Source organism: Pelodiscus sinensis, chromosome 19, assembly GCF_052426305.1.
Source record: "Pelodiscus sinensis isolate ZL-2025 chromosome 19, ASM5242630v1, whole genome shotgun sequence".
Taxonomy (NCBI): Eukaryota; Metazoa; Chordata; order Testudines; family Trionychidae; genus Pelodiscus; species Pelodiscus sinensis.
Genome location: NC_143070.1, coordinates 29,503,511 through 29,530,203, shown reverse-complemented (window position 1 = coordinate 29,530,203; position 26,693 = coordinate 29,503,511). Strand labels below are relative to the sequence as shown.

At 54.3% G+C, this 26,693-nt stretch overlaps 1 protein-coding gene and 7 non-coding genes across 8 annotated transcripts; 2 read left to right on the top strand and 6 right to left on the bottom strand.

Annotated features, from left to right (window-relative positions):
- Positions 1-1,001: 1,001 nt before the first annotated feature.
- Positions 1,002-4,806, bottom strand: LOC149522812 (uncharacterized). The gene is made up of 4 exons (XM_089770510.1): positions 4,584-4,806; positions 3,767-3,882; positions 3,138-3,197; positions 1,002-1,228 (listed from the first exon to the last, which is right to left on the bottom strand). Exons 2-4 carry the CDS (start codon positions 3,873-3,875, stop codon positions 1,002-1,004), a joined length of 396 nt encoding a protein of 131 aa, XP_089626636.1. The 5' UTR covers positions 3,876-3,882; positions 4,584-4,806.
- A 5,731-nt stretch (positions 4,807-10,537) lies between these two features.
- Positions 10,538-10,619, top strand: TRNAS-UGA (transfer RNA serine (anticodon UGA)). Its single transcript has one exon. It is a non-coding gene; the product is annotated as a tRNA-Ser (tRNA).
- Positions 10,620-14,581: 3,962 nt separating this feature from the next.
- LOC149522811 (U1 spliceosomal RNA) lies at positions 14,582-14,745 on the bottom strand. The gene has a single exon (XR_016347437.1). It is a non-coding gene; the product is annotated as a U1 spliceosomal RNA (small nuclear RNA).
- Positions 14,746-15,867: 1,122 nt separating this feature from the next.
- On the bottom strand, positions 15,868-15,983 carry LOC149522810 (U5 spliceosomal RNA). Its single transcript, XR_016347441.1, has one exon. It is a non-coding gene; the product is annotated as a U5 spliceosomal RNA (small nuclear RNA).
- Positions 15,984-18,818: 2,835 nt separating this feature from the next.
- TRNAL-UAA (transfer RNA leucine (anticodon UAA)) lies at positions 18,819-18,901 on the top strand. The gene has a single exon. It is a non-coding gene; the product is annotated as a tRNA-Leu (tRNA).
- Positions 18,902-21,160: 2,259 nt separating this feature from the next.
- On the bottom strand, positions 21,161-21,232 carry TRNAE-CUC (transfer RNA glutamic acid (anticodon CUC)). Its single transcript has one exon. It is a non-coding gene; the product is annotated as a tRNA-Glu (tRNA).
- A 3,304-nt stretch (positions 21,233-24,536) lies between these two features.
- On the bottom strand, positions 24,537-24,608 carry TRNAQ-CUG (transfer RNA glutamine (anticodon CUG)). Its single transcript has one exon. It is a non-coding gene; the product is annotated as a tRNA-Gln (tRNA).
- Positions 24,609-26,529: 1,921 nt separating this feature from the next.
- TRNAV-AAC (transfer RNA valine (anticodon AAC)) lies at positions 26,530-26,602 on the bottom strand. The gene has a single exon. It is a non-coding gene; the product is annotated as a tRNA-Val (tRNA).
- Positions 26,603-26,693: the final 91 nt, after the last annotated feature.

The window sequence follows — 26,693 nt, the reverse complement described above, 5'->3', positions numbered from 1 at the left end:
AAAAGGGTCAATGTAGACAGCTGAGTTTTGTTTTGCGCAAAAAAGCCCCGATCGCGAAAATGGCAATCGGGGCTTTTTTGCGCAAAAGCGCATCTAGATTGGCCATGGACGCTTTTCCGCACAAAGTGATTTTGCCGAAAAGCGTCCGTGCCAATCTAGACACTTTTCCGAAAATGCTTTTAACGGAAAACTTTTCCGTTAAAAGCATTTCCGGAAAATCATGCCAGTCTAGACGTAGCCTAAGGGTGTGTGTAAACTACATGGCTCCGTCGATGGAGCCATGTAGATGAGGCGGATCGGCCAAGGGAATTGAAGCCGCGATTTAAACAATCGCGGCTGTTACGACGCATCGGGGTTTCCCCGACTGCTGCCCCCCCTTAGTGGCACAAACAGACTCCACCAGCCAGTAGAATAGAGGGAGTTTATTGCGTCTCCAGGATACAGTACAGCATAGATGTAATCGGGTTACAGGGCAGGCCTAGGATGTCTCAGCCCCCCTAGAGATGGGGGAGATTGGGCCGGGCCCCTAAATTCCAGCCCCTTCCCTAGGCTGCCTCCATCATCCCCAACAGAAACTACTTGACCCTCCTCCAGCCCTGCCCTGCCGCCAGGGCTGACTTCGCCCTCCTTCCTTTGTTCCACTCCCTGGGAGGTAACTGGTCAGACAGGTTCGGAGCCCCTTGCATAATAACTCACCCCCTACCCTGTAGTTTAGACGCACCCTAAGAGCAGCTGCAGCCAGCCCCAAAACTCTGGTACCTGCCGTTCCTGCCTGGGCCCTTCCACTGACACCTCCGGCCAAGGCACAACATGGGCATGATGGTGAGAACCACAATGAGACCTTGGCTGTGGGAAGAGCAGCACCACTATTATGTCGCTGGACCTCCTCTCACACAGGAGCCAGGATTACTGGGGCAGATACTGCTGATACTGAGGGTTCGCACAATGAGGGACCCTGAACCAAATGCAACCCAGCTGCGCCAGAGCCCACCCAGGTTCTGTTACACAAGGGGACAGGAATCCTTACCCAGCCAGCTTGCAGCCTCGTAATTCTCCTGCATCACATCCCTGTAGAGGGCTCTTTGGCCCGGGTCCAGCAGAGCCCATTCCTCCTCAGAGAAGTACACAGCCACCTCCTCGAAGCTCACCGGCTCCGCCACGGCCATTTCCTGTCCCTGGCTCTGCAGGCCAGGGGCTGAACTGGAGTCAGACATGGGTGTTCTGCAGCCTGACAGGGGGAGAAGGGGAATTGGAGACATTTCAGAAGGGGCTTTAATCCTTTCCACACCTCCATTCCACCCAGACTCTGTCCCTGGTGACACATGTGCTAGATTCTGCCATTGTGGGCAAAAGCTTTAGTCTAGATATTCCATGAACAGAAGTTAGATCCCAAATCCACATTCATTTCTCTCTGTACCTGACTTGAATTACATTACTGCATCTGCAACAATGGGATTTAGTTCTCAGCACCCAGCGTTTCTGATAAGCCACATATTCATCTGCCTGAACATGGACATAGGCTAAATGCAGGCTGCTGTATTTAAAACCCTTAGTCTTCATTCATGGATTTGCAGCACAAACTTTGCTCTCTCATCTGACAAAGATGATATAAAGCCTTTTCACAACAGAGTCAGTGAAATTACCACCACCATTCAGATACTTATTAAACACGTGCGCTGAGTGTTTGCAGGATGAGATCTTAAGATTCATGGGATCAGAAGATATCCTTAATCATGAAGTCGGACCCCCCGAGTGGCACAAGCCATTACACTCAGTCCATTTCCCCAGGCACAAGGCTCCATTTCCCCAAAGTGTATTTTCTAGAAAGTCCCCGTGATTTGAAGACATCAAGAGATGGAGAATCCACCAGTTCTTTGCTCATTTGTTTCAGAAGCAAATCATCTTCCCTATCAAACATTCGTGCCTCTTTTCTAACCTGAAATAGTCTGGCTTCAGCTGTCCCTTATTGTTTCTCACTGAGCCTTATCCACTCGAGAGCGTGGGTAATACATTTTGATGGGGGGCCAAATGCAAAGTGGCTGAGAGCTGCACTCTTCCATGACATTAATGCAGGAAATGCAGGGTCTGGGACGGATGCTGGGATGAAGAGGAAGTTTGGGGCAAGGGTTTGGGATGGAAGACAGAGGGGGTCTAAGAGGGAGTTTGGGTGAAGGAGGCAGGCTGTGATCTAGGACACTGGATTAGCCAACTATTCATTATCTAAATTAAAGTTAGATATTTAAAGTAAGTGGTTGAGTGGACAAATAAGAGGCTGTGGGTTTCTGACCACAGAGAGCTCTTGCATTTATAGCTGCAGCAGGAGAACAGAGTTTGGGTATGCAGAGTGTGGGGCAGGAGTGGGGAGCAGAGATTAGGAGGGGAAGAGAGATGGTTGGGGTGTCAGAGGCAAGCTTTGGACAGGAGCCTTATCTGAGTGACTCCTGGGCAGAGACCAAGCACCTCAGGCAGGCAGGGAGCCTGCTTGACCCTCTCACAGACTGCAGGGCCATGTGGGTGTGTAAATACTTGACCCAGAGGGGAAGGGGCGCAGTGCTTTGTTTCTGGCCAGAAACCAGCGAATAAGATTGCTCTGGGGGTGGAAGCAATGTCTGAACCCTTTCCTCCTCCCCTCTAGGCTCACAGTTTTTTTCTGAGTGGCTTGCAGATGGAGAGTGGCATCTGTGGGCTAGATCAAATGGCTTAGTCGGGTAGATCAGACCCATGGACTCTTATTTTGCCCATGCCTCCACTAGACGTAACAGCCCTTGGGAATCCAGCAGTTTCTTGCCTTGAACTACCTGATATAGTGGAAGCCTGGCAGCTCTCAGCCTTTCACCCTATTTATTGTTTGAAACCAACCCCATGTTGAAACTGAGCAGTGAAATCTGAGCCTGAAGGTGCCATCCTATGTGTGCTTTAGCTTCACCCCTTTAGCATCACAAACCCATAGACCAGTGTTTTTCCAACTATCCACAGGCCCCCATACAGTGCCCCTGGGGCTCCTCACTGATCAGTGTATGTGATTTAGGTCTGAGTCCACTATGGTTGCCGTTGTTGGTAACTTTAATGAAAACCCCATGAAGATGTTTCCACTGGAATTTTTTCATCATTTAAAGACTCTCCACCTGCAAACTCACCTTGTCTGAGAGCTCCCAGGGATTTTCCTCTTGCTCTCGCCAGTGCAGAGGGCAGAGTGTCTGGTGGGGGAAGGTATAAGAGAGGTGAGATTCCAGGCTCTCCTGTTTATAACCATGTCCCCATGCTGAACTCTGCATTTCAATTGTATCAGAGACAGAGACAATCACATTGAATTGTTTCAGGAATTTAATATGAAAGTCTAAACTTTCATTTCCTTTCTCACTCGGGCACCTCCCAGCTATGGAGCCAACATCCCTGCAGCCTGACACCCGTCCCAGGAGAGAGAAGCTGTAAATGAGATTTACTCTTCTCTCCTCACCCCCTTCCACTTGGTTTCTCATTCACTTACTGCTTCTTATCATAACCTGGAGCCATGGTGGCGGAATACGTGGCCATCATAGGAACTTTGGCCATTTTGATCTCTGAATGGGAGGTTCAGAGTTTGCAGATCCCTGGATTTATCTGCAATCAGTTGGGTCTGTTCGCTCAGTGTCTCTAAGGATAGCAGAGTGATGGGGCCATCATTCTCCACGTGGGAATTGAGGCAGGGGAAGGTTGGCTTCAGAGGCCAGATTCAATGGTCTCAGATACTTGAACCACTTTCCTTTCATCCATCCCTTCTAGTTACCTTTGAACTCCCTCAGAGTCTCCGACAGAGCAATCGTTTTCTGGGAGAAACCTCTGACTTGTTCTTCCAGTTCAGGGGAAATCTCCTCTGGCAGCTGGAACTGCCCCATCTCACACCTGGACAGAAACAATTCAATGTGATTGTATTTCATTTATTGCTGATAAGTTCTGGCTAGTAAGTCTCAGCTCTAACAGGCCTGGAGTTAGAATTCCTCCAATTCTCCCAGCCTAAGAGCAGGGACAACATATCCCATGGCCATGAAACCTTCCCCTGAAAGGCCCCACTGCAGTTCTTCATTTCTGGCCTGGGGAGACTGGCTGGGGGACAAAAGGGGAATTGAGTCTTCATGGCCAACTCACTCCTTGGCCTCCAGACACTGAAAGACAAGAGGTTCCCAGGTGAAGGGGTGAAGGAATCTGTCCACTAGGTACTAGAATGAGACACCAGCTACTCCCTCCCCAGCTCCTTCCACACAGGTCTCCAAACAGCCCTCATTTGGGACAGACTCTTGGTCCTTGCTGCCCTGGGCTGACTGTGCCCAGTGCCCAGCAGCAACAGGCCCACGTTCCACCTCACAGTCCTGAGGTAGCCAGTCCCCAGGGAGGTGACAGCTCCAGGAAACACTTGAGGTCAGACTGATCCCTGAATAGGGAATCCCAGAGTCTGCTGTGCAACGGTGAGACTCTCAGAATTCAATGAGTCAGAGATACTCGTATCTAACATCTGCCTCTTAGAGCCCTGTGGAGATGTGGTGCTAACATCAGCTCCAAGCTCTTTCCCTGAGCTGTGCAGCGTGAGGGGAGTGAGAGCCACGTACCTACTCAGGGTTCTTCTGACGTCCTAGAAAAAAAAAAAAAGACACAGAAAAGACTCTCAGCCCCATTGGACACACACAGAGGACCTCAGGGAAGGGATTTTGCAAACATGGGAAGAGAGTCCCTGCCCTGGAGTTACACCCAGATCTGACAGCTGGACCTCAGCACTTGTGATTTAGGAGCCTCCCGTCCCTGTGTGGGGAGCTGGGATGTTTCTTCCTCAGTCTCACCTGCAAGAATTCACTCGCTGGCTTCTGACATGTCCCCTCCAGCTCACCGATCCCCTCACTGAGATGGGAAATCTGCACGGAGAGTTTCCTGACAGTGTCAGTCTGGAGCCTCCCAATCTTCTCATCCAGCTTCTCCAGCTGGGCCAGCAGGAGTCGCTCTTGTTCCTCTAGGAACTGCCACAGCTGCTGAAACTCAGCCACAATCATCTGCCTCTCGGCTTGCGTCCATTTCTGTATGAAAGCAGGGAAAGGGCTGGTCAAGGGCATGAATGGAGCCCAGGGCCCTTTCATGGAGAGCTGAGTGCGCAGCAGGGAGAATTTCTTGGAAAACCCTAAAATGTGTGACATTTGACTGTACTTTGTGGTTAGTAGGCAGAGGTAGCTCTCCCAGCATCTCCTTTGGGCCCTGTGTCCCTCTGAAAGGGATGTTCCCATGTCTGCCATGGGCAGTAACTTTTATTATTCATGGGCTCTGGAAATTCAGACCCTGAGCAGCATGAGGCAGGACTCAGCACCAGCCTGACAGAGATAACCAGGAAGGAAAAAGAAGGAAACATGTTAATACACCAAGTGATCAGACAGCCCTTCAGGGGGACATTCAGCTCACTTGGGGAGGATGTCTGGGAAAACCACAAAGACTGGACATTAACTCATGCACTGACATAGAAGCTCAAGGCCTGTCTACACATGGATCTCAGCCAGCAATTCATGATCCAGGAGAAACACAAAGAAGCCCAACGTCACCAGGGCCAAACAGGAGTCTGCCTGCTAACAGCCCTCCCACGGCCAGTCCCTGCTAGTTCAAAGCACATGCACCTACCAGATACTCTTGGCGTTTCCCTTCTGCTGTTGCTTTCCTTCCCAGCACCTTTTCTCTCTCTTCCCTCAGAGTCTTCAAATGGGCCTCCAATTTTTCCTGAAGAAACAGATATAAGAACAAGGGCAAACCCCATCAGATGTCGGGAGCCCATTTGTCTGCCTTTAAGAGAGTCCCAGTTTTGTGGAGCTCTGCCCCTGTCCAGCAGGGACTCAGCCCTGGACTTGGTTGTGTCCATAGAAAAAGACACAAGAAGAGACTGAGGATGCAGCAGGACACCTACGAGGGTAAGGGAAGGATCAGTGGTGGCACCTTTATAAAGAATGATGCAGGTGGGGAATAGGGAGGTAAAAATGCTTAACAATACTAATCATGTAACTGATTATAATTTTATCAGTAAAAGGAGTTTTTTAACCTGCTGACAGGAAAGGCTGGTAGCAGAAATGGGCTCTCCTGGGCCGGGGATCTCTCGCGAGGTCTGCCGGGGGTGGCCACAAAGACTGCTGGCTAATGGGAACTCCCAGCAGCTGCAGACTGACGTTAGCTGCCACAGGGAAGCAGGCACTGCTGGGGAAGTGGGGAGTTTAACCAGTAACTAGCACGGATAAGCATTAGCTCTTCAGTTAACCAGTTTGAACTCTTGCTACATTCCAGTTGACTCCTAGTTGTGTCTGGCATGGACCTGCACTTCCTGAAGTCCTGCTACGGGTGGAGTGAAGGTGCTCGGGGCCCCATACAGCATCCAGCTCAGCAACCTCATCTAGTGCAGGCAGCTGCATTGGAGTTTAACCCCTCATGGAGCACCTCAGAAGTTCGGCATCCCTATTAGAAACCTTCACTCCCTGCTTGACCTAGGGCTTTATCAAGGCATCTTTTCCTCCTCAACGGCCACACTTCATCACTGTTCAGTGATGCTGAGGGGCAGGGAGCAGTGTAAGTCTAACAGGGTACAGGGCTAAACTCTATCCCTGACGTGCCTGGCGACTATGAGCGACTAGGTGCTGCCCCACCTTCACTTCCCACAGTTTGTCTAACTGGACTGTGACCTGCTCAGAGAAGGGACTTTCCCTTGCTGGATGTTGTGCAGGTCTCAGCTGCCATTGCAGGTCTATAAGGCAAATGACAGATTGTTCCACCGATCAATAACAGCTTGTAACCTCTTCTTCTCCAGTCCCAAGGCAACTCACTGATAGAGTGGCCTGTACCTCCTGTGATCTAAACCTTTCTGACTATTAACACCTTCCCTTGTGCAAACACCCAGTGAGGGCTGGGTTTCAGGATTCACAGCCCCAGAGAAACCTTTCCCACATGGGGTATCTTGACGTAAGTTGCCACAAAGCCAGAGCATTTACTTTTTACAGCATGTCTTGTAGGCTTTACTGAGCTGTGTCACAACTGTGCCCAGTAACTGTTAGTGAAATAATGCTGTAATTAAAACACACTGGACAGTAACTCTGTACCTTGTACTCCTGGGCACCTTCCTGTATGAGCACCACCATGTGAGCCTGGGATCTGTCACACACCACACAGATGGGAGTTTGATTCTCTTCACAGAACCACTTCAGAGTCTCCTGGTGCTCCCCGCACACCCCGTCCCATCTTGCTCTCTGTGCTGCCTGGAAACTCAGCGGCTTGGCTAGTTCCATCACATTTGCCAGCTTCCAGTTGGGCCAGAGAGGTCCCTGCTGCTCAGTGTCTCTGTCCTGAGGGCTATGGGGGGCCTGGCAGAAATTGTGCCCACACTCCAGAGTGACAGGGGCTGTGAAATCCTCCAGACAGCCGGGACGCGGCGCTTCCTCCCGGACACTTTCCACGGGAATCTCTGCAGCCATGGCTGCCGCTGGGCTGGGGAGGAGAGGCCGTGTCACTTCCCTGAGCTCAGCAATAGCCGGGCAGGTCCAGGGGCGTGAGGGCACCAGCACTGAGAATAAAAAAACAAAATCAAAATTAAAAAACGAAGAAGCCCCCAAATCTTCGCTCACCGCTGCCCCCGCCAGATCCTCCCCTGGGCCCCTCAGCCACCTGCCCCAGCCAGACCCCCCCCCATCTCTGCGACCCTCAGACCAGGGCCCCTCCTCACCCCGTGTTAATATCCCCCCCCCCCCCGCAGCCCCTCTGTGCGCCCCCGGCCCGCCCAGACACCCTGCGCGGCGGGAGAATCAGGAAGCCCGACGGAGGGACCGCGGGGAGGGGGGCGCCCCGATACCTAACGCCGCCTCCTCCCCCAGCCCCCTCACGCCGGGCCGCCCCCTCCGCTCTGGGCCAACCCCGCAGCGAGTAACGGCGCCAACGGCCCCTCGCAACGGCTCCTACCTCAGGACGCGCGGCGCGTGACGTTACTGCGGCCGCCGTGGGGCGGGCGGGGAGTGACGGGCGGGGACGCACTAAAATCCCGGCTGCGGGGTGTAGAATGGGGCGGGCGCGCTCAGACCGCGCATGCGCACCGGGCTAGTGGCTCCGAGCAGAGTCCAGCGCCCGGGGTTTAGCTCAGCCCGCGAGCTGCCCGGCCACGCCCCCAGCGCCGCGGGGCCCCACGTGGCTTCCGCCTGTGGGAGCCAGTCCGGGGCGAGATTCTCCAGGCCCCGGGGCAGCCGCTCCCCGCGTGTCTGTGCCGAGAGCAGCTCCCCTGGGGCGGGCACCGGCTCTGCGGGGGGAGCCTCCCGCGGGACAGCGGAGCGGCCCCGAACCAGCTGATGCGCTGGGGGCCCGTAAGGGGGGAGGGTCCAGAGCCCCGCGGTGGGGCCAAGGGCGCTGCAGATTGTGAGCCCGCGCTGCGGGTCCCCCCTCCCACGGACCGCCCCGGGCAGAGAGGATGGAGCGGTGCTTGGGGGGGGGAGAAGTGGGAGCAAAGGAAAGTGCCGCCTCTGCAAAGGGAACTTTTATCCCCCCCGCGCAACTTCCTCCGCTCCAGCCCCGCCCCCCACAAACCCCCCCGCACCGTGATGCCCTGCAGCGCCACCCTTCCCCCCCCGCCCACGGACCGATCAGGGCAGAGAAGATCGCGCGGTGCTGGGAGTGGGAGGGAGAATCGGGCGCAAACGAACGTGCCGCTTCTGCAAAGGGAACTTGTATTCCCCAATTCCCCCCCCAATCCAGCCCCCCTCTCCCGAGCCCCATAACCCCCCACCCCGCAGTCTCATCCCCTGTAGCGGCCCCCGCCGCAGTGCAACCCCTGCCCCTCCCCCCGCCTCCTCCATCCCTGCGCCCACAGCACTCCCCGGCTGTGTCTACACTGGCATGAATTTCCGGAAATGCTTAAAACAGAATAGTTTTCATTATAAGTATTTCCAGAAAAGAGCGTCTACATTGGCCACAGATGCTTTTCCGGAAAAGCCCTTTTTCCGGAAAAGCATCTGTGGCCAATGTAGACGCGCTTTTCCGGAAAAGAGCCCCGATCGTCATTTTCGCGATCGGGGCTTTTTTCCGGAAAAGACTACTGGGCTGTCTACACTGGCCCTTTTCCGGAACAGTGTTCCGGAATAAGGACTTATGCCCGAGCAGGAGCAGCGTAGCTTTTCCGGAATAGAGGCTGATTTTGTACAGTAGAGCATCGTTGCTTTTCCGGAAATTCAAGGGCCAGTGTAGACAGCTCGCAGCTTATTCCGGAAAAGTGGCTGATTTTCCGGAATAAGTGGCCCAGTGTAGACACAGCCCCCGTGGCAGCCACTGGCCGCAGCAGGAGCGCAACGGACCCCGCCCCCCACTGTGACGTTATTGCTCCGCCCCTTGCTCTCGCTCCGATTGACAAGGGTTCCCCGGGCTGTCACGCCCCAGTGATGCAGAATCGCCCGCCTCCGTGGCCGCATCATCAGTGACGTACATTGCTCCGCCCCTTGCTCTCTAGTCCGGGTGAGGGGGATTCCCTGGCCCCGCTGGCCCGCCAGGAGTGACAGGGCTGCCCAGAGACGCCGAGGGCGGGGCCAGGGACTCGGAAGGGGGCGGGGCCGGGGATCCACCAACCAATGAGAACGCGGTAGCCCAGTGACGCGCCTGCCCTTCCTCCGGCGCGAGACACGGACCCGCCTCTCGGGCCAGAGGGGCGGGAGCGCGCGGACTCGGCCGGGCTCGGGCCCCGGAACGTGTCACCTGAACGTTCCACCCAGGCCCAGGAGGAGCCGGGCTGCTTGAGACCTTCCTGTCCTCGAGGGGCCTCGGCTTGGCCTGTGGAGAGTCACAGCCACAGTTTGTGGTTTAATAATGAAGTTTTTCCTGTTTGAATCTCAGTGTCTGTCACTGAATAGTAACTGTCTGAGCCCAGTACTGCCTGCCCCTCCCCCTAGCATTTCCCACTGCTGTGAAAATTGAACATGGGAAAACCGCAACTGAAAGCATGTAACTAGATCCATATAAATACTCAACTGTTACTTTATCTGTCAACATCACACATCAAACACAATGAATTCTGCACAAGATTCACTCTCACTCCTTATAGGCACAGTTCTGGGAGCTGAGCAGCCCAGCCTGGTGGATTCTGGGGAACATGTGACGCCCCAGAGACTTCCCACACCAGCCCAGGGGCAGGTGCCAGAGCCTGAGTGTGGGACATTGATCACCAAAGCCTCCAGGGCTGGGATGGCTCCTGCTGGCTTTTCCCATTACAGGAAACAGCCTGAGTCAGCTCTAGGGAGGGGAACAGCCGGTTGTTGCTGGAGGCAGGTAGAGCCTGAGCTCAGAAAATCGAAACTGATCCTCTTCCCCAGCCCAGAGGGAGCCATGGCTGCAGCGAGCACAGTGGAAAGTCTCAGAATGAAAGTGACTTGTCCTGTCGGCCTGGAGCAAAATGCAGGACAATGTAGCACTTTAAAGACTAACAAGATGGTTTATTAGATGATGAGCTTTCGTGGGCCAGACCCACTTCCTCAGATCAAAAAGATTATTTACCAGTTTCCCTGGCCTACTGTTACTTAGAGCTGTGATGGCCGAGTGGTTAAGGTGTTGGACTAGAAATCCAATAGGGTTTTCCTGTGCAGGTTCAAATCCTGCTCACAGCGAGGCCTGTGTCTTGGCCACAAGCCTTTCTAGAGCAACATGGTACCCAAACCCTCAGAAGAATGTGGCCTGTCCCATCAGAAAGGACACCTGCAGAAGGCAACAGAGGCTACAAAAGCAGGAGAGAACATGGATTGCAGGGTCCTACCTAACAATAGGAAAACCAGTCTGGCTTTGAGCAGAGCCACCTCCCCATGGACCCAGCCAGGGGACCAAGCAGCTCCAGTGGCCCCTTGCTCTCCCCAAAAGCCAGCCCTGGTTGGGTAGAAAGATGCTGGGCCCAGGGGCCTTCCTTCACTTGGCAGAGGCAGAAGTGATGGAGACAGGCCCAGGGGTGTGTGGGCTACAAAAGCTTCTTGTTCCCTTCTCAACTCCTAACAGTGCAAACATCAGGGAGAGTAGCTCAGTAGCTCAGTGATAGAGCACAAATTATATGAGCGTTACTTCAAATCTTCAAATCCAACTGATCATTCAATGGAAACATTTAAGTCTTTAAGTCTCCAATTCCATTCTATTACATTCTAGGTTTCTATTTTTTGGATTCTATAAATGAATACGAATCCTTACTGCTGTCCTGTGCCAATGCACATAAACCAGGCAAACCCGTCCCTCAGCTGGAGCCAGCTCAAACCCGCTGTGTGTCTGGTTTCTGTTTCCATCCGTTCAACAAGGGTAGGATTTGGAAGCCCAATGGCAGGTCCCTCGTCTCCATGGGCTGTGCTGTGCAGAAGAACAAGAACCACACCCAGCTGTGGAGGAACGGCCTAGTGTGTATTGCAATTGGTGGAGGAATTGCCCAAATCTAGCGGAGATGGGCAGGAGCCTGTTACAAACAGACACTAAACACCGTTATCAGACTGCCCTGTGCACATTCCTACCTTCCTTTGTGCACACAACATACATGAGGCTCTAATTACTGGCCACCTGCCTTTCACACAGATCATTGATCCTTGTGACTTTCAGGTACATTCATATGGCAGCTGTTTAAACATAATGGCTACGTCTACACTGGCCCCTTTTCCGAAAGGGGCATGCTAATTTTCAACTTCAGAATAGGGAAATCCACGGGGGATTTAAATATCCCCCATGGAATTTAAATAAAGATGTCTCCCGCTTTTTTCCGGCTTGGGAAAGTAGGAATAAGAGATCCTCCGGAATAGGGCTTTATTCCGGAGGATCGGGCAAGTACTCCACTTACTTTGAAGTAGGAATAAGAGATCCTCCGGAATAGGGCTTTATTCCAGAGGATCGGGCCAGTCTAGATGCTTTTTTCCGGCTTTTCCCCAAGCCGGAAAAAAGCGGCGGACATCTTTATTTAAATCCCGCGGGGGATATTTAAATCCCCCGCGGATTTCCCTATTCTAAAGTTGAAAATTAGCATGCCCCTTTCGGGCCAATGGCTGTGTCTACACTGGCCACTTATTCTGGAAAACCAGCCGCTTTTCCTGAATAACTTGTCTACACTGGCCCCTTGAATTTCCGGAAAAGCACTGATGATCTACTGTAAGAAATCGGCCGCTTTTCCGGAAATACTATGCTGCTCCCATTCGGGCAAACTATTCCGGAAAAGGGCCAATGTAGACAGCACAGTAGTGTTTTCCGCAAAAAAGCCCCGCGCCGCCCCCCCCCCATCCGCATCCAGATGTGACTCTCGGCCCGCAGGTAGAATGGAAGGCCTATTCCTTCAGAGGCGTAAAGCGTTGAACAGACTTGACAGCACGGGAAAGAGAAACGCAAAACGAGTAGCCGTGGGATCGGCTTACGCGGCAGGACTGCATTTTGCAGACCGTAGGCCGACCTTCCTGGTCCGGTTGGGCACATCTGTGCCACAGCTGCGGCTCGAAATAAGCTACGCCATTTGAGCCGCACCAATGGCGCTGCTTCTTTCGAGCATTTTTCGAAAGAGCTTATTTCGTCTGCACCGTGGAACATGTTCGTCAGTGTTCTGGGGAAAGGGTGAGGCAGCAAACGTTGTGGACGGTGTAGACAACTGGCAAGTTTTTCCAGAAAAGCTGTGTCTACACTGTGTTTTCCAGGCTGTGTCTACACTGGCCATTTATTCCGGAAAAGCAGCCGCTTTTCCGGAATAACTTGCCAGCTGTCTACACTGGCCGCTTGCTTTTCCAGAAAAGCAATGACGATCTAATGTAAAATCGTCAGTGTTTTTCCGGAAAAACTATGCTGCTCCCATTCGGGCAAAAGTCCTTTTCCGGAAAAACTGTTCTGGAAAAGGGCCAGTGTAGACAGCCCAGTAGTCTTTTCCGCAAAAGAGCCCCGATCGCGAAAATGACGATCGGGGCTTTTTTCCGGAAAAGCGCGTCTACATTGGCCACGGACGCTTTTTCGGAAAAAGTGCTTTTCCAGAAAAGCATTCTGCCAATGTAGACGCGCTTTTTTCCGGAAATACTTATAACGGAAAACGGTTCCGTTTTAAGCATTTCCGGAAAAAGGTGCCAATGTAGACGTAGCCCCAGAAATCTGTTTCCCGGCAGCCGTGGAGTTGGGGCCTACGCCGGAGGATGTTGCGAAGGCCGAGATACTGAGGCAGTGTGATGAAATGCATCCCCTCCCACCCGTACTCAAGGAGCTGACTGGGGTGACATCTGAGACATGGAGGATTATTTCAGAAAACTCGCGGCAGGCGGGAGAGATTCCCGAAGAGGGGGAAGGGGCAACCTATCAAAAGGGTATATCTGCTGTCTTCGGGAAAGCTGTGGGTACCGTCTCACGTGACTTGCGCACGAACGCGCTCGCTAGCCAAACGCAAGCTAGCCGGAGCTACCGTCAGGGGGCTGCTAAAGGGTCAGAGGTACCGTTCCCAGGGAATAGTTATCGACGTAGTGCCCAGCTTCGCTGGAAGGGTGTAATGAGCGGGGGTCCGGCAGGGATTCCTTGTGGGCCCGGTTCCCTTCCTCGGCCATTCGGATGGGCGGCGTAGAGAGTACGCTTATCAAGACTGCGGAGGACCCCGAGCTGGGAGGGGTTGCAGGTGCTGTGGAGGACAGGATCCTCGCAATTCAAAATGATCTGGACAAAGCGGAGAAATGGTTTGGAGAGACTACGATGAAGTTCAATAAGGCCAAATGCAAAGTACTCCGCTTACGAACGATCAATCCGTTGCTTGTGCCCACGTGCAGGGTGGCAGAGAGAGAGAGAGAGAGAGAGAGAGAATGGGAAACGGCTGTCTAGGAAGGAATACTGTGGACAAGAATCGGCGCAGCAGGGGAGAAGACCAGGGAGAGGCTGGCTGTCACAGCGGACCACGAGGTAAACGGGAGTTGAGAGCGGTAAACGGGTTGCCAGAGCAGCGAACATCGTTCTGGGGCACGTTAGCGGAAGCAGCAGCGTCGTGCGCAAGACAGGAAAAGTAATTCTTCCGCTTTACACAGTGAGGATTAGGCCTAGCTGGAGCATTGGGCCCTGTGGGCGGGAAGGGAGGCAGACTCATACAAATCGGAGACAGGGAATGCAGAAAAGTGCAAGAGAAACTGACTGTGCGGGGTGTAGAAGATTGGAAGGGAGTCTGCTAGAGGGGAGCTGCTAAGAGTTTTCAGGGCCATAAAAGGCTGCTAGGCAGAGAAGGGAGAACTTCTGGTTCTTCTGAAGCTCGGGGGGGGGGGGGGGGGAGAGGAGGCCAGGACGAGAAGCAAGGGGCTGGGGCTGCAGCGAGGGCCAGCAAGCCATTAGGGGAAACTTCCTGTAAGGCAAGCAGGGTGGCTGAAGAGGGGCATCAATGGCCTAGGAAAGCAATGTGCTTTCCAGGAAATGGCAGAAGCAGCAGAAAAAAGAGCCCCCCCAGGGACCAGCCAAGCCAAGCCTTAGCACAGAACAGGGACCGAGCAGAGAAAAATGCAAAAAACTAGCAATGCTCACCACAGAGAGAAAAAAGAACAAGAACAGAAGCAGTAACATTTCTTCTCTGTTTGGCTTGGTCATCTGTCAGTCTATTGTTCACAGCGAGCGCCAGGGGAAAGCGCGAACGCAGTCCCCCACTACCACAAATTATGCAGTTGAGTTTTCCACATTTGGGGAAATCACAGGGGTCAGCACACCCGCAGTGCAATGGATGAGCCTCACCCTGGGAAAACCACCTTCATGATCATGATATCTCCCCTGCCAGGTAAGTATGAGTTCCACCTGCACAACCACCGCCTGCCCCCCACCGCCCAAAGCCTCTCACATCACAGGGGACGCCGCCTCGCGCACCCACACCGCCGCGCCCCAAACGCTCCCCTACTGCCCGCACCCACCCCCAAGCCGCCCCCGACACCCACACCGAGCCCCGCTTGCCCAAGGCGGGCCCCGCTTGCCAGCCCGCTCCCACTCCCACAAGCCTCCGCTCGCGCCCACATCTGCATATGTACTCACGCCCCTCTGCCTCTCCGCCCGGGACACGCCCCTGCCTGCCTGTCTTCCCCGGGCCCGGAGCTCTCTCTCCTCTCCGGCCTGAGCCCTGCTTTGGCGGCGCTGCTGCACCCCGACTCCCGACCCCACCGGCACTCTCCCCGGCTGCGGCCCGCACACCCAGCAGGAGCTGGCTCGGACAGGAGCCGCCACTCAGGAGGCACTGGGTCCGTGCGGCTTCCGCTCTCGCCCCGACATCCCCGGTCCAACTGGGCCTGTCGCCCTCCGTAGCTGGGCGCATCCGGGCTGTGTCTACACTGGCCACTTATTCCGGAAAATCAGCCACTTTTCCGGAATAACTTGCCAGCTGTCTACACTGGCCCCTTGAATTTCCGGAAAAGCGCTGATGATCTACTGTAAGAAATCAGCCACTTTACCGGAAATACTATGCTGCTCCCGTTCGGGCAAAAGTCCTTTTTCCGGTTCCGGAAAAGGGCCACTGTAGACAGCACAGTAGTGTTTTCTGCAAAAAAGCCCCGATCGCGAAAATGGCGATCGGGGCTTTTTTGCGGAAAAGCGAGTCTAGATTGGCACGGACACTTTTCCGCAAAAAGTGCTTTTGGGGAAAAGTGTCCGTGCCAATCTAGATGCTCTGTTCCAAAAATGCTTTTAACAGAAAACTTTTCCATTAAAAGCATTTCCAGAAAATCATGCCAGTCTAGATGTAGCCCCTCTTGTTAGCACTACATAGTTCTATTTTTTGTTTTAGCTAGACTAGACTAACACAACTACTACTATTAAAAAGGTAGCACATCATAAGGTACAACATTTTCAAATAAACACAGGCATCTACAGGCCTCATTACAAAAACTAATAGTTCAGTTCTGTTTTTTCACACCATTAAGTAGCTTTACCAGAGTGAAGCCTCAAAAAATTGAGTATAAACTCTTAAATGTTCCTCTCCACAGAAATCTTTAGTAAAAGGCCAAAGATTTATACAATCTGAAGAGAACCCGGAGTATACCACAGTTGCTGCAGAGGCGCTGCCAGAAAAACGGCGTCTGTTTCTCAACTCACGGTGGCTACACCGGACTGTCTGCAAATCCCCACCCCTTCTGCAGCCTGTTGCTCTGCCGTGCTGATAGCCCGAGTTTTGCATGGGAGCCAGGGGCTTTAGGAGCAAACTCTGCCCCATGGACGCGGGTGGTGAATCACTGTGCCCAATGCATCGTGGGTATGTAAATGAGCACCCCGAGGTACGCCCGAGTGCGCGGAGGAGCCCAGATCTCCGAGCTGCGGCTGCAGCCCCTAGCTTGCTGCCACGGGCCGGGCTGGGCAGCTGCTGCTGGTCCCACCGCTGTTCCGGGCGCAGGCCGTGCGCTGGTTCCCCGTGGCCCCTTGGGCCGGTAGCTTGGGGGTGCCGGGCTCTGCGCTTCCCTCGGGAGGGGCAGGTGGGCTTGGGGCTCTGGTCGCTGCCGCGTGTAAGGGCCAGGGCACGAGCCGCTGAACTGCCCCGGGGGAGGGTGGGTCAGCCACGGAGCCTACAGAGGATCCAGCCCGCCCCGCGGCAGCAAAGTCCCCAGCCTCCAACGCTGCAGCCTGCACCTGCGGCCCTTCTCGGTACCCCGCCCGCTGTGATCGAGCCAGACCCCGGGACACCCGAGTGCGATTCTCCCCCGCCTGGGCCGGCTGGTGCTGCCCCCGGTTTGCTCGCGCTGTTTAAACACCTCAGTCTCCGCCCCTAAAGGAGCCGGGTTGGTTCCAACCTTCTCAGGAACGTTCACAGCATGGAACAGAACAGGAACAGCCGTGTTGGTGACAAAACCCTAGACACCCCCTTCCCATTCCAAAGTGCAGCCGTTCCCCATTCCCCTCCAGCTCTTGCCATGACTCAAGGCCTGCACAGCCCAAGACATTTGATTGGCAGCTGGAACCCAAAACCATTTTGTCAATTGTAGCACCAGGCCCCAAAGGGACAGACCCAAGGCAGCCGCCTGGTCCTAAGGCCGGGCCTGCAGCCAGGGGGAGGGAGAAGAATCTCTCCTTTCAGCTGGAGTTGAATCAGCCACCTAAGGGCACTTGCCGAGCACCCGCTACAGGCCTCTGCTCTGCCAGCTGAGCTATGGAAGGTGCCTGGGGCAGGCTGCTTTGCCCAGGTGGCCCTTGGATGAGTGTCAGGGCAAGAGCCCCCCGAAGGGGCCGGCCTCCCAGGGGTGGGGCAGGAGAACCCAGCAGCACAGGGGTGTCACAGGCGCTTCACCCGCAGAAGGACCCTTGAGTGATCCAGGCAGAAACGCCGCGTCTCGCTCCCTGCAGCTCCCCTTGCTGCCCTGGCAGGCGCTGCCCCTTCTCCCACCGGCCTGGGCCTGGCCTCCCTCCCCCGCCCGGCACCACAGAAAGCCCCTTGGCGTGAGCCTGGGCAAGCCAGAGGCCTCAGGCCTGTCCCCTCTGAGGGGCTTGTGCCTCGGCCTCCTCTGCCCTTGGTGCCGGCTCTCCTGGCTGCCCCTGAGCGCTGCTGGCCAAAGGAGGCAGCAAGGCAGGAGAGGGGGGAGGAGCAAGTCCCACTGAGGCCGACAGCTCGGGCTCAAGCCTCCAGCCCCAGCACAAAACTTTCAGCCGGGCCCGTGTGGCTCCCTCCTGCCCCCACACACGCTCACAGGGGGAAACGTGCCCCATGTTCCATCCCCGCGCCAGGCCTGGGCGACGGGCTCATCCCTCCAGCAGCCCACAGGGCCTGTGAGGGATGGACTGAGAGCAGGGCCCCACTGACACCCCCCGTCCTGCCCCACTGGCCTGCGTGCGGCGCTGGCACGGGACAGGCAGGAACGGCAGCCGGGGAGAAAGCAGCTTAGGCTGACGGGCGAGTCTGACTTGCTGACCAGACTCCCAGCCCTGGCTCTGGGGCCAGCCCCCCTGTGGTCAGAGCCCCCTGGCCACAAAGCTACTCCAGGGGGCCTGGTTCCAGGGCCACCTAATCCCAGGGCCTGGGGTGCTGGAGGCCTTTGCCCTGGAGTCTCAGAGCTCCCCCAGTGTCGGCTGCCAGGAGGGGGAAAGCTTCTCCTCAGGAACCTCTCCCAGGGTAGAGCCCCCAGCCCAGTCCCTGCCCATTGTGGGGGCAGGTAAGAGAGACCCCCCCCCCACTTTCCCAGAGGTCATCCCCCCCAGGGCTGTAGGAGGAGGATTTCACCCTGGGCTGTTCCCAGCAGAGGGTTTGATCCCAGCCTGGGTCCAGGGAAACCCAGCATGTGCAAGGTTGGGGGAGTGAGCAGATCAGTGTTTGCAGATATCTACACTTATTTGCATAATGCGTATGCAGATCTGCAGGGCTCGGCAATTAGGGCAATCTACCTGGCCGTGGTGAGTAGACTTTAGCCCGGTGCGGTGCTCAGTGCAGTCTGTGCATGCGCAGTGTGCGATTCTGCGCAGCTGGTGAGCGGGGTTCACAGCCCCTTGGCAAGCCCTGCAGACATGTAAACGTAATGCTACTGGTCTGGCGAAAGTTTGTGAATGGGTTTGGCTGTCCATGCTATAAAAACAAAGGCTGGAAATATTGGCTTGATCCATAGGGGGCTGGCCCAATGCAGGTTGGGGAAAATACTGGGTGAAAGTCTGTGTGTGTGGGAGGGGGGGTGTTTTTCCCATCAGGACTTTATCCCTCGAAATCCCCGCGGATGTTGGGTTTTGTCTTGTTTGGTTTCCCTTTTCCCTGCTTCCCTCCTCACTGGCAAGGAGGGGGCAGCTCTCTCAGCCTTGCAGTGGGAAGCACGGACACAGAGATGGGATGGGCAGATGCTCTGAGAGGCAGTCCCTGGGCTGTTTGGAGAGAGAACTTTCACCCTTCTGCATTGCTTCACACCACCAGGATGGCCGAGTGGTTAAGGCGTTGGACTTAAAATCCAATAGACATTTGTCTGTGTGGGTTTGAACCTGGCTCCTGGTAACTCCCTGATTTGGAGAAACATTGAGGCAGGTGGTGCTTTGTCCTCTTCTGAGGAAGGGGACTGGACTTTAGCTCTGAAGGTCCCTTTGGCTATGTTTGCAGTGGCAGCTTCTTGTGCGAGAAACATCCACACTACCATGTGTGAGCTGTGCTTTTGAGCAAGAGCATCCATGGCAGTGTGGACACTCTCTAGTGCAAGAAACCCCTGTCCCGTGTCCACACTGCCCTCTTACGCAAGCGCTCTTGTGCAAAAGGACTTACACCTGGTAGAAAAGAGCAGAGCTGTTGTGCAAGAAGCCCTCTCCTACCACGCTTTCCAGTAAACCTTCTTGCGCAATAACCCGTCAGCGTAGACACAGCCCACCAGTGTGGACACAGCCTTCCAGTTCTAGTCCCAGTTCTGATTGGCTGAGCCGGGGCCAGTCAGAGGGAGGAGACTCAGGACTTTGTTGTTCTCCTGAAGTCCCAGCAAATGAGCCAGAACCAATCGTCTGCTCGGGGAATTGTTCTGCTTCTTGCCAGTGGTTGTCTCTGAGCAGCTCCTGAGTCTCTCTGTGTCCCGGTGCTTCTAACCCACTGGCTGAGCCATCCCTAGGCTGGGCTGTGGGGCTGTAGCTCCTTTGACACACTTTATTCTGGTCCGTCAGGGTGTGAAACTCCAGACTGAGGGCAGTTTTAGCATCAGGCTTCTGGGGCCTGTTCTTCAATCCTCCCCCCCACTAAGTCACCCACCCCCAGTCTCTTCCAGCACAGCCTGCCCCCCCCCCCACAGGGCTTCCACAGGGGCCTCTGTCCCAGGGGGAATGGGGAACCCTTGCCCCTGGCACCCACCCACCCTGCTGCTGCTCCCACCAGAGCAGAGGATTCACCCTGCACAAGTAAGTGCCTCTGTCCCCCCTGACCCCGGCTGCTGGGTTCCCTCCTGTTTAGCTGCCTGGTCCCAGGTAAGGTCACATGAGACTGCTCATATCACCCCCTCAGCACGGAGCCCTGGGCAGCCGCCCTGCTCGCTCAGGTCTCAGGCTGGCAGGGCCTGCAGGGATACTGGGTTTGAATGACAAGGTGTTGGAGCAGTTATTAAAAGGCTTCTTCTTTGGCAGGGGCATTGTGCTTGTGGATTGGCTATTTCTTGGTTGACTGGTGCTTGCATATGCAGCTGGGCTTTAGCAAAGCAGAACGATGTGAGTCGTGAGTAACCCAGCGCCTCTGGAAATGGGACTGGAGTAAAAAGTACAATATTGTCTAAAAAAAATAAAATAACTTGAATAAAAATCAAAGTGTGACAAAAATAAATGACTTGAGTAAAGTAGAAATACCCAAAAAAGGTCGTGAGTAGTGTAATCAAGTATTTCTACTTAGTTACTTTCCACCTCTGCCTGGCAGGCAGGGGTTCTTGGCCCCTTGCTGGTCTGCGGACTGGCAGTTTGTTACCACTGACTTAGGGTACGTCTAGACTACATGCCTCTGGCGACAGAGGCATGTAGATTAGGCTACCCGACAGAGTAAAATGAAGCGGCGATTTAAATAATCGCCGCTTCATTTAAATTTACATGGCTGCCGCGTTGAGCCGACAAACAGCTGATCAGCTGTTTGTCGGCTCAGCGCGATAGTCTGGACGCTCCCCTGCCGACATCAAAGGGAGTTGTCGACAACCCAGGTCCTTTTGTCCTTCCCTGTCTCACCCCAGCGCTGAGCAACACTCAGTGTCGGTCTGAGCATCTGTCCTGCTCTGGGACGTGTCTCTGTGGCAGGAACCTGCCCGGGCGGCTCTCGCAGTGAGGCCCCTCCCTGGCAGCACCGAGCAGTGAGAGCTGAGTGAAGGGGGAGGCAGGACCAGGGGGAGAAGGCTCCATGACTGTGTGAGAGGGAGGCTCTGCCCTGGCCAGTGGGGAATCGTTGCCTCTCCGAGGGGCCCAGGCCTGGTGGGTCATTTCCCCAGGTTACTGAGTGGGGACTGGAGCCAGGTCTGTGTTGTCTCCTTCAGCAACCAAACTGAACCAATGGATCTTGTGCCGACCTGACACTGCGCTGGGCTAGTGCTGTGTGCGCCACAGAGCTTCCTGCAGGGCTGCCCACATGGGAGAGGAAAGGGGCAGTTAGAGTCACCCCGCTCTGCCCCTTCTGAAAATGGCAAGTGCTGTCTTAGCCGTTAGGGAGAGGTGGGAAGGATCCTGAAGTAATCTCTTGGGTCTCAGCTGCTATAACATGTGATAGTGAGAAAAATGGCCAGGCAGTTGTCATGTGAAAATTGAGGCCACCTTCCCTGACTGGGAATCGAACCCAGGCCACAGCAGTGAGAGTGCTGGATCCTAACCACTAGACCACCAGGAACACATGAAACATGCTTCTTTGCTCACCTACACTAGTCTTTCGCCAGCCATTTTCTGTCCACTTCAGGATGGGGGGACCATTGTCTCTTGTCCAGAAGGACAAGAACAGCCAAACAGAACATCAAAGCAGCCAGACTGGGCCATGCCAGTTGCCCAACTAGCCCAGGATCCTGTCTCAGGACAGCAGCCAATTTCAGTCCTCAGGACAGACAGTTATTAAGTGATCCTCCCCATCTCCCATTCCCAGCTTCTGGAATACACTAGCTAGGGACACCTGCCCTGTCCATCCCAGTTAAATGCCATTGATTGACTTTTCCTGCATTAAATTATCCAGTTTTGTTTTGGGCCTTCTTGCAGATTTCACTTTTGCAACATCCTCTGGCAAGGAGTTCCGCTGGGTGCAAAAATGCTTCCTTTTGGTTTATTTTTAACTTGATTACTTATCAGTTTCATTCTGTCACCCTGGTTCTTTAGTAGGAGGAAAAATAATTTCTGCACCCCTGTCATCATCACATAAATCTCTGTCCCGTCACCCCTTGCTTGTCCCTTTCCCAAGCTGAGAAGAAGAAGTTCCATGAGCTCCTGGGAGCTGCTTTCAAAAGAAGAGGCATTTCCAGGGGAGAAGATGCCAAGCCCAATCCCCTACACAGAGCCCCAGGAAATACCAATGGACATTGGGAAAGCTCCCTCTCGGGCACAAAGGCAGCACTTTTCCAATGGAGCTAATTCTGCCCCACCTGCCCCCTGCCTCCAGTGTTCCTGGCACTGCCTGGCCCAGGAGGGCTGGTGTCCAGCCTCAGTGTGGCTGGCTTTTGGGGAGAGCAACTAGGAAGTGGGGGAGGGGGGCTAGGGCAGCCAGCTGTGTTAAGTTTGGCCTTCTTGGAGGCTCTTCCCTTCTCCACAGAGACGTCTGTCTTCTAGGTCAGTTAGTCGTGGGAAAGGAGAAGGCTCCGAAAAGGCCACAAGGGCAACTCTCAGGAAGGAGACTCCCTGCAGCAAAGCCTTGGGCAGGGAGGGCAGCGGCAGGGTGTGGTCTCTTTGATGACCCCTGCCCTGCAGCCTGTCCCACCTGGTCATTGTCATGGACTCTCTGTGAGGTCATCACCTCCCAATCTCCTTTAGCCAATAAGATGTGGTGCTGCAAAAGCCCCTTGTGATGTCACTGCCACACCCACCCCTGCCCTCCAGGGCTAATGTCCTGCCCCAGGCAGCCCCTTTGCCTGGCTGAGCTGCTCCCAGGGGTGAAAGTGACACATTTCTTACAGGGGCTGTTCTATTGGGCACCACCCTTTGGGGGGGGGAGGAGGATCAAGGCAGGAAGTCAGGGGAGGGGTTGTGATAGGACCGTACCTGTAAGAAATTAAAAGGTGGAGTGTGGGCGGCTCAGGGCAGGGATTTGGGGAGTGTGTGAGAGTGGGGGGGAGGGGCTCAGGGCAGGGGTGAGGATGTGGAAGGGTAGAGAAGTCAGGGCACACGCAGCCTTTGTTACTCACCTGGCTTGGCTGGCAGCTGACACTCTGTTCCTTGCTTCCCTTCTGCTGCTTCATCTCTTAGGGTGCCCTCCGCCTGCCCCGTGCTGAGAGCCAGGCCCAAGCAGGAAAGAGGCTGCTGGGCCCTCTTGGCGTCAGGGTCCCACCACCCATCTTCCCACCATCAGCAGCCACAGCCCCTGTCAGCCACTCGGTCAGCCCAGGAAGGGAGGAAGGAAATGGGGCCAAGTAGTGAGTTAGGGTTTGAGGGGCAGGCAAAGCTCATCTTGCCTTGCAGGGCCACCAGCAACAGCATGTGTCTTGTGCGCTGCTGTGGAGTAAAGCATCCCTGAGGGAGAACCCTGCCCCCAGGGCTACGTCTAGACTGGCCCCAAATTCCAGAAAAGGGATGCAAATCAGGTACGTCAGCATAGGGAAATCCGCGGGAGATTTAAATATCCCCCGCGGATTTAAATAAACATGTCCGCTGCTTTTTTTCCGGCTTGGAGAAAAGCCGGAAAAAAGCGTGTAGACTGGCCTGATCCTCCGGAATAAAGCCCTTTTCCAGAGGATCTCTAGGAATAAGAGATCCTCTGGAAAAGGGCTTTATTCCGGAGGATCGGGCCAGTCTAGACGTTTTCCGGCTTTTCCTCAAGCCGGAAAAAATAGGTGAAGCTACAGAAGCTGACGGGGACAATCAGCGGGCGGAGGGTTATTTTTTCTCCTCCCTGGGCTGATGTGGCTAGAACTGAGGAGAAGAAAATCCTCTTCCCTTCTTCTCAGAAGATGAAAATTGCAGTTGGTTCTCTCTCTGGTTCTACTAAAACTGGACCCCAGGACTAGACTTTTCTTTCTAAAACCCTGGTGAAAACTGAGAGCCAATTGCTTGCAGGCTGAGAATGTGAGTTAAAGAAAGTTATCACCCAGGATGGGGCTTGAACCCATGACCCTGAAACTAAGAGTCTCATGTTTTACCCACTGAGCTAGCCAGGCTGTGCGCAAAAAGTTTCCTAATATCCCATCACAGCATAACAGGAGCCAAGTGTTCTCCACTGACTGACTCAAGGCTCTTTCTTGACCCTCATGTGGGGTTCTGGTCTGTGGAGAGGTTTGAACTCGAACGCCACTCCCAACACACCCACTTCTTTCCCCACAAGGAACGGCCCCATTTCCATCTCTCCAGGGACAGGAGAAGGGCTCTGGCCTGTTCTCTGCAAAATGCTCAGCCTGTTTCATTTTCTGCAGGAACGAGTGGGATCCATGCGCCCTGTTCCCCAGTGTCAAGTGTGTGTCCTCTCCCCCCTTTTCACAGACACAGCAGGCCAGGGGGTTGTGCACCTGCAGTGGCCCCTTCCTACTTGACCTCCCACAAAGCTGGGGTGAAAAGCTGCTAGACCCCAGCCCTCCTGGGCCAAGCCATGGCAGAGGTAGCAGGATTCACTCCCATCTTCTCCTGCCTGCGCCCTGGTGCTGAGGGGCCGGCCCCTTTCCTGCTGTCCCAACTCTTATCCCCACAATGCACTTTGTGCAGGGACCATTGGTCTTTGTGCCAAGGTGCGTGGCTGGGAGCCAGGACTCAGGACCCTTCCCCCAATCCCCCCTCTGACCCGCTCACACTGTCTGGCTGCCTCCAGCACGGGCTGAGCTCAGGAGCCAGGTGGATGACCTGTCCTGCAGCTGTGATGGCATCAGGCCCTTCCCGCCGGCCTGCTCAGTCTGGAGATGGAGCTCCAGTGGCCTCAGACACCCAGCAAGAGGAACAAAACTCTCTTTGTTGAACCTTAGTGCATGGAAGCTGAAGCACCAGCACCTTGTAACAACCAGCAGAGTCTTAGTAGGTCCCACTGAGATTTGAACTCAGACGGCAGGATTCAGAGTCCTGAGTGCTGCCCCTTACACCATAGGACCTGTGATATAAAAGTATAGTGGGCACCTCTGACTCTCAGCTCTCAGGCTGGCCTCTGCTCTCCTGGCTCCCTCCAGCTGCTTCATCCCCCAGGACTCCCTGTAAGAAATGTGTCACTTTCACCCCTGGGAGCAGCTCAGCCAGGCAAAGGGGCTGCCTGGGGCAGGACATTAGCCCTGGAGGGCAGGGGTGGGTGTGGCAGTGACATCACAAGGGCCTTTTGCAGCCCCTCAGCTTATTGGCTAAAGGAGGTTGGGAGGTGGTGACCTCACAGAGAGTCCATGACAGTGGCCAGGTGGGACAGGCTGCAGGGCAGGGGCCATCTCAGAGCCCCCCCATGGCTTTGCTGCAGGGAGTGTCCTTGAGAATTGCCCTTGAGGCCTTTTCGGAGCCTTCTCCTTTCCCAAGACTAACTGACCTAGATGACAGACGTCGCTGTGGAGAAGGGAAGAGCCTCCAAGAAGGCCTCTGATAATGCAGCAGGGGAATTAGCTCAGTTGGTAGAGTGCTTGCTTAGCATGTGAGAGGCAGTGGGATTGATGCCCACATTCTCCAATACAGTTCAGCTTTTATCCCTTATTTTCACTGTCCGGGGCTCAGTGGCCTCCTCCCTCTTTCTACCTCCTCTCCCAAAAGAGACAGACCTGGCTCCCCTTCCTTTGCCACCAGCAATTGCCATGCTGCAAACCAGAGAGTGGAGATATCAGGCTCTGTGGTGCAATGGAAAGCATGTTGGACTTTTAAGTTGCAACAAAATACAGGACTATGTAGCACTTTAAAGACAAACAAGATGGTTTATTAGATGATGAGCTTTTGTGGGCCAGACCCACTTCCTCAGATCAAATAGTGGAAGAAAATTGTCACAACCATATATACCAAACGATACAATTAAAAAAATGAACACATATGAAAAGGACAAATCAAATTTCAGAACAGAACGGGGATGCGGGGGGGAAGGTAAATGTCTGTGAGCTAATGATATTAGAGGTGATAATTGGGGAAGCTATCTTTGTAATGGGTAAGATAACTAGAGTCTTTGTTAGGACCCCGCCGTAAAGTGTCGAATTTTAGCATGAATAACAGTTCAGAGGATTCCCTTTAAAGTGCAGTTTTAAAAGGCTTTTGAAGCAGGATGCAGGTAATTAAGTCATTGAGATAATGTCCTTTCTGAGTTAAAATGGCAAGAAACTGTTTTTTTTTCTGTATTTTGTTTCAGCTACCCTAGACTAACATGGCTACTTTTCTATCACTCTTTTAAGCTGCAGTGATTCATGTGAGCCCAGCTAGACATTCAAAGTTTGTGGGTTCAAGTCCCACGAGTGTCTTTTTAGCTGCTTTCTCATTTCCAGGGCACAGCTTTTACAGAACAGGCAATCCTTAGGGTGAAACTGGGGTGGGCTTGAGTCCAGACAGTTCCCAGCAGACCCCAGTGAGGATGGAGGGAAGGGCTGGTTCTTGTGGCTGGGGCTGGGAGTTGTTCTGAAAGGCTTCAGGTGCCATTAGATCGTTTTATCCCTCCCTGTCTCCTACTGGTGCTGAGCAACACTCAGGCTATGTCTGCCCTACACTGCTCTTCTGGGAAAAGCTACGCAAACTTCAAAACCCAGTTGTGCAGCTTTTTCTTCTGCTTCTTTTTTTTTTTTTTTTTTGGAAGAGGCTTTTCCGACATTTGGCCTGTTACACTGGGCAAGTCACACAAGGGAGGCAGTAGGCAGAGCCAGCCCAATGCACCAGCCTCCGAGGGCAGGGGAGGCCAAGGCACAAGCAGCTGACTGGCCTAATTTATCTGGCTTCCCCAGGTTGGCACCCAGGGGCATTATCAGCTGACGTTACCCTCCCTCTGTCACATGAGTGTTGGGCTCATCAACAGGCTGGTCAGCAGCAGCTGCAGTTACCTGGGCACTGCAATAAGAGAAGACCCTGTGTTTCTGCCTGGCTTTGAACCAGGGACCTTTTGCATGTTAGGCAAACATGATAACCACTACACCACAGAAACACATTTCAAGGCATGGAACTTGGCTGACTGTTCTGTTTCTAGCTCTTTCTAACACCCTGCTCTGCAGGGGAGGGGGATGCTCCTTGTAAAC

What these genes read in the sequence shown, in the direction of transcription:
- LOC149522812 (XM_089770510.1), bottom strand. Translation starts at nt 3,875, where the DNA reads ATGGGGCAGTTCCAGCTGCCAGAGGAGATTTCCCCTGAACTGGAAGAA. An exon ending in GACTCTGAGGGAGTTCAAAG is followed by an intron (nt 3,198 to 3,766) that starts GTAACTAGAAGG and finishes TTCCCCCACCAG; the next exon opens with ACACTCTGCCCTCTGCACTG. An exon ending in CCTGGGAGCTCTCAGACAAG is followed by an intron (nt 1,229 to 3,137) that starts GTGAGTTTGCAG and finishes TCCCCCTGTCAG; the next exon opens with GCTGCAGAACACCCATGTCT.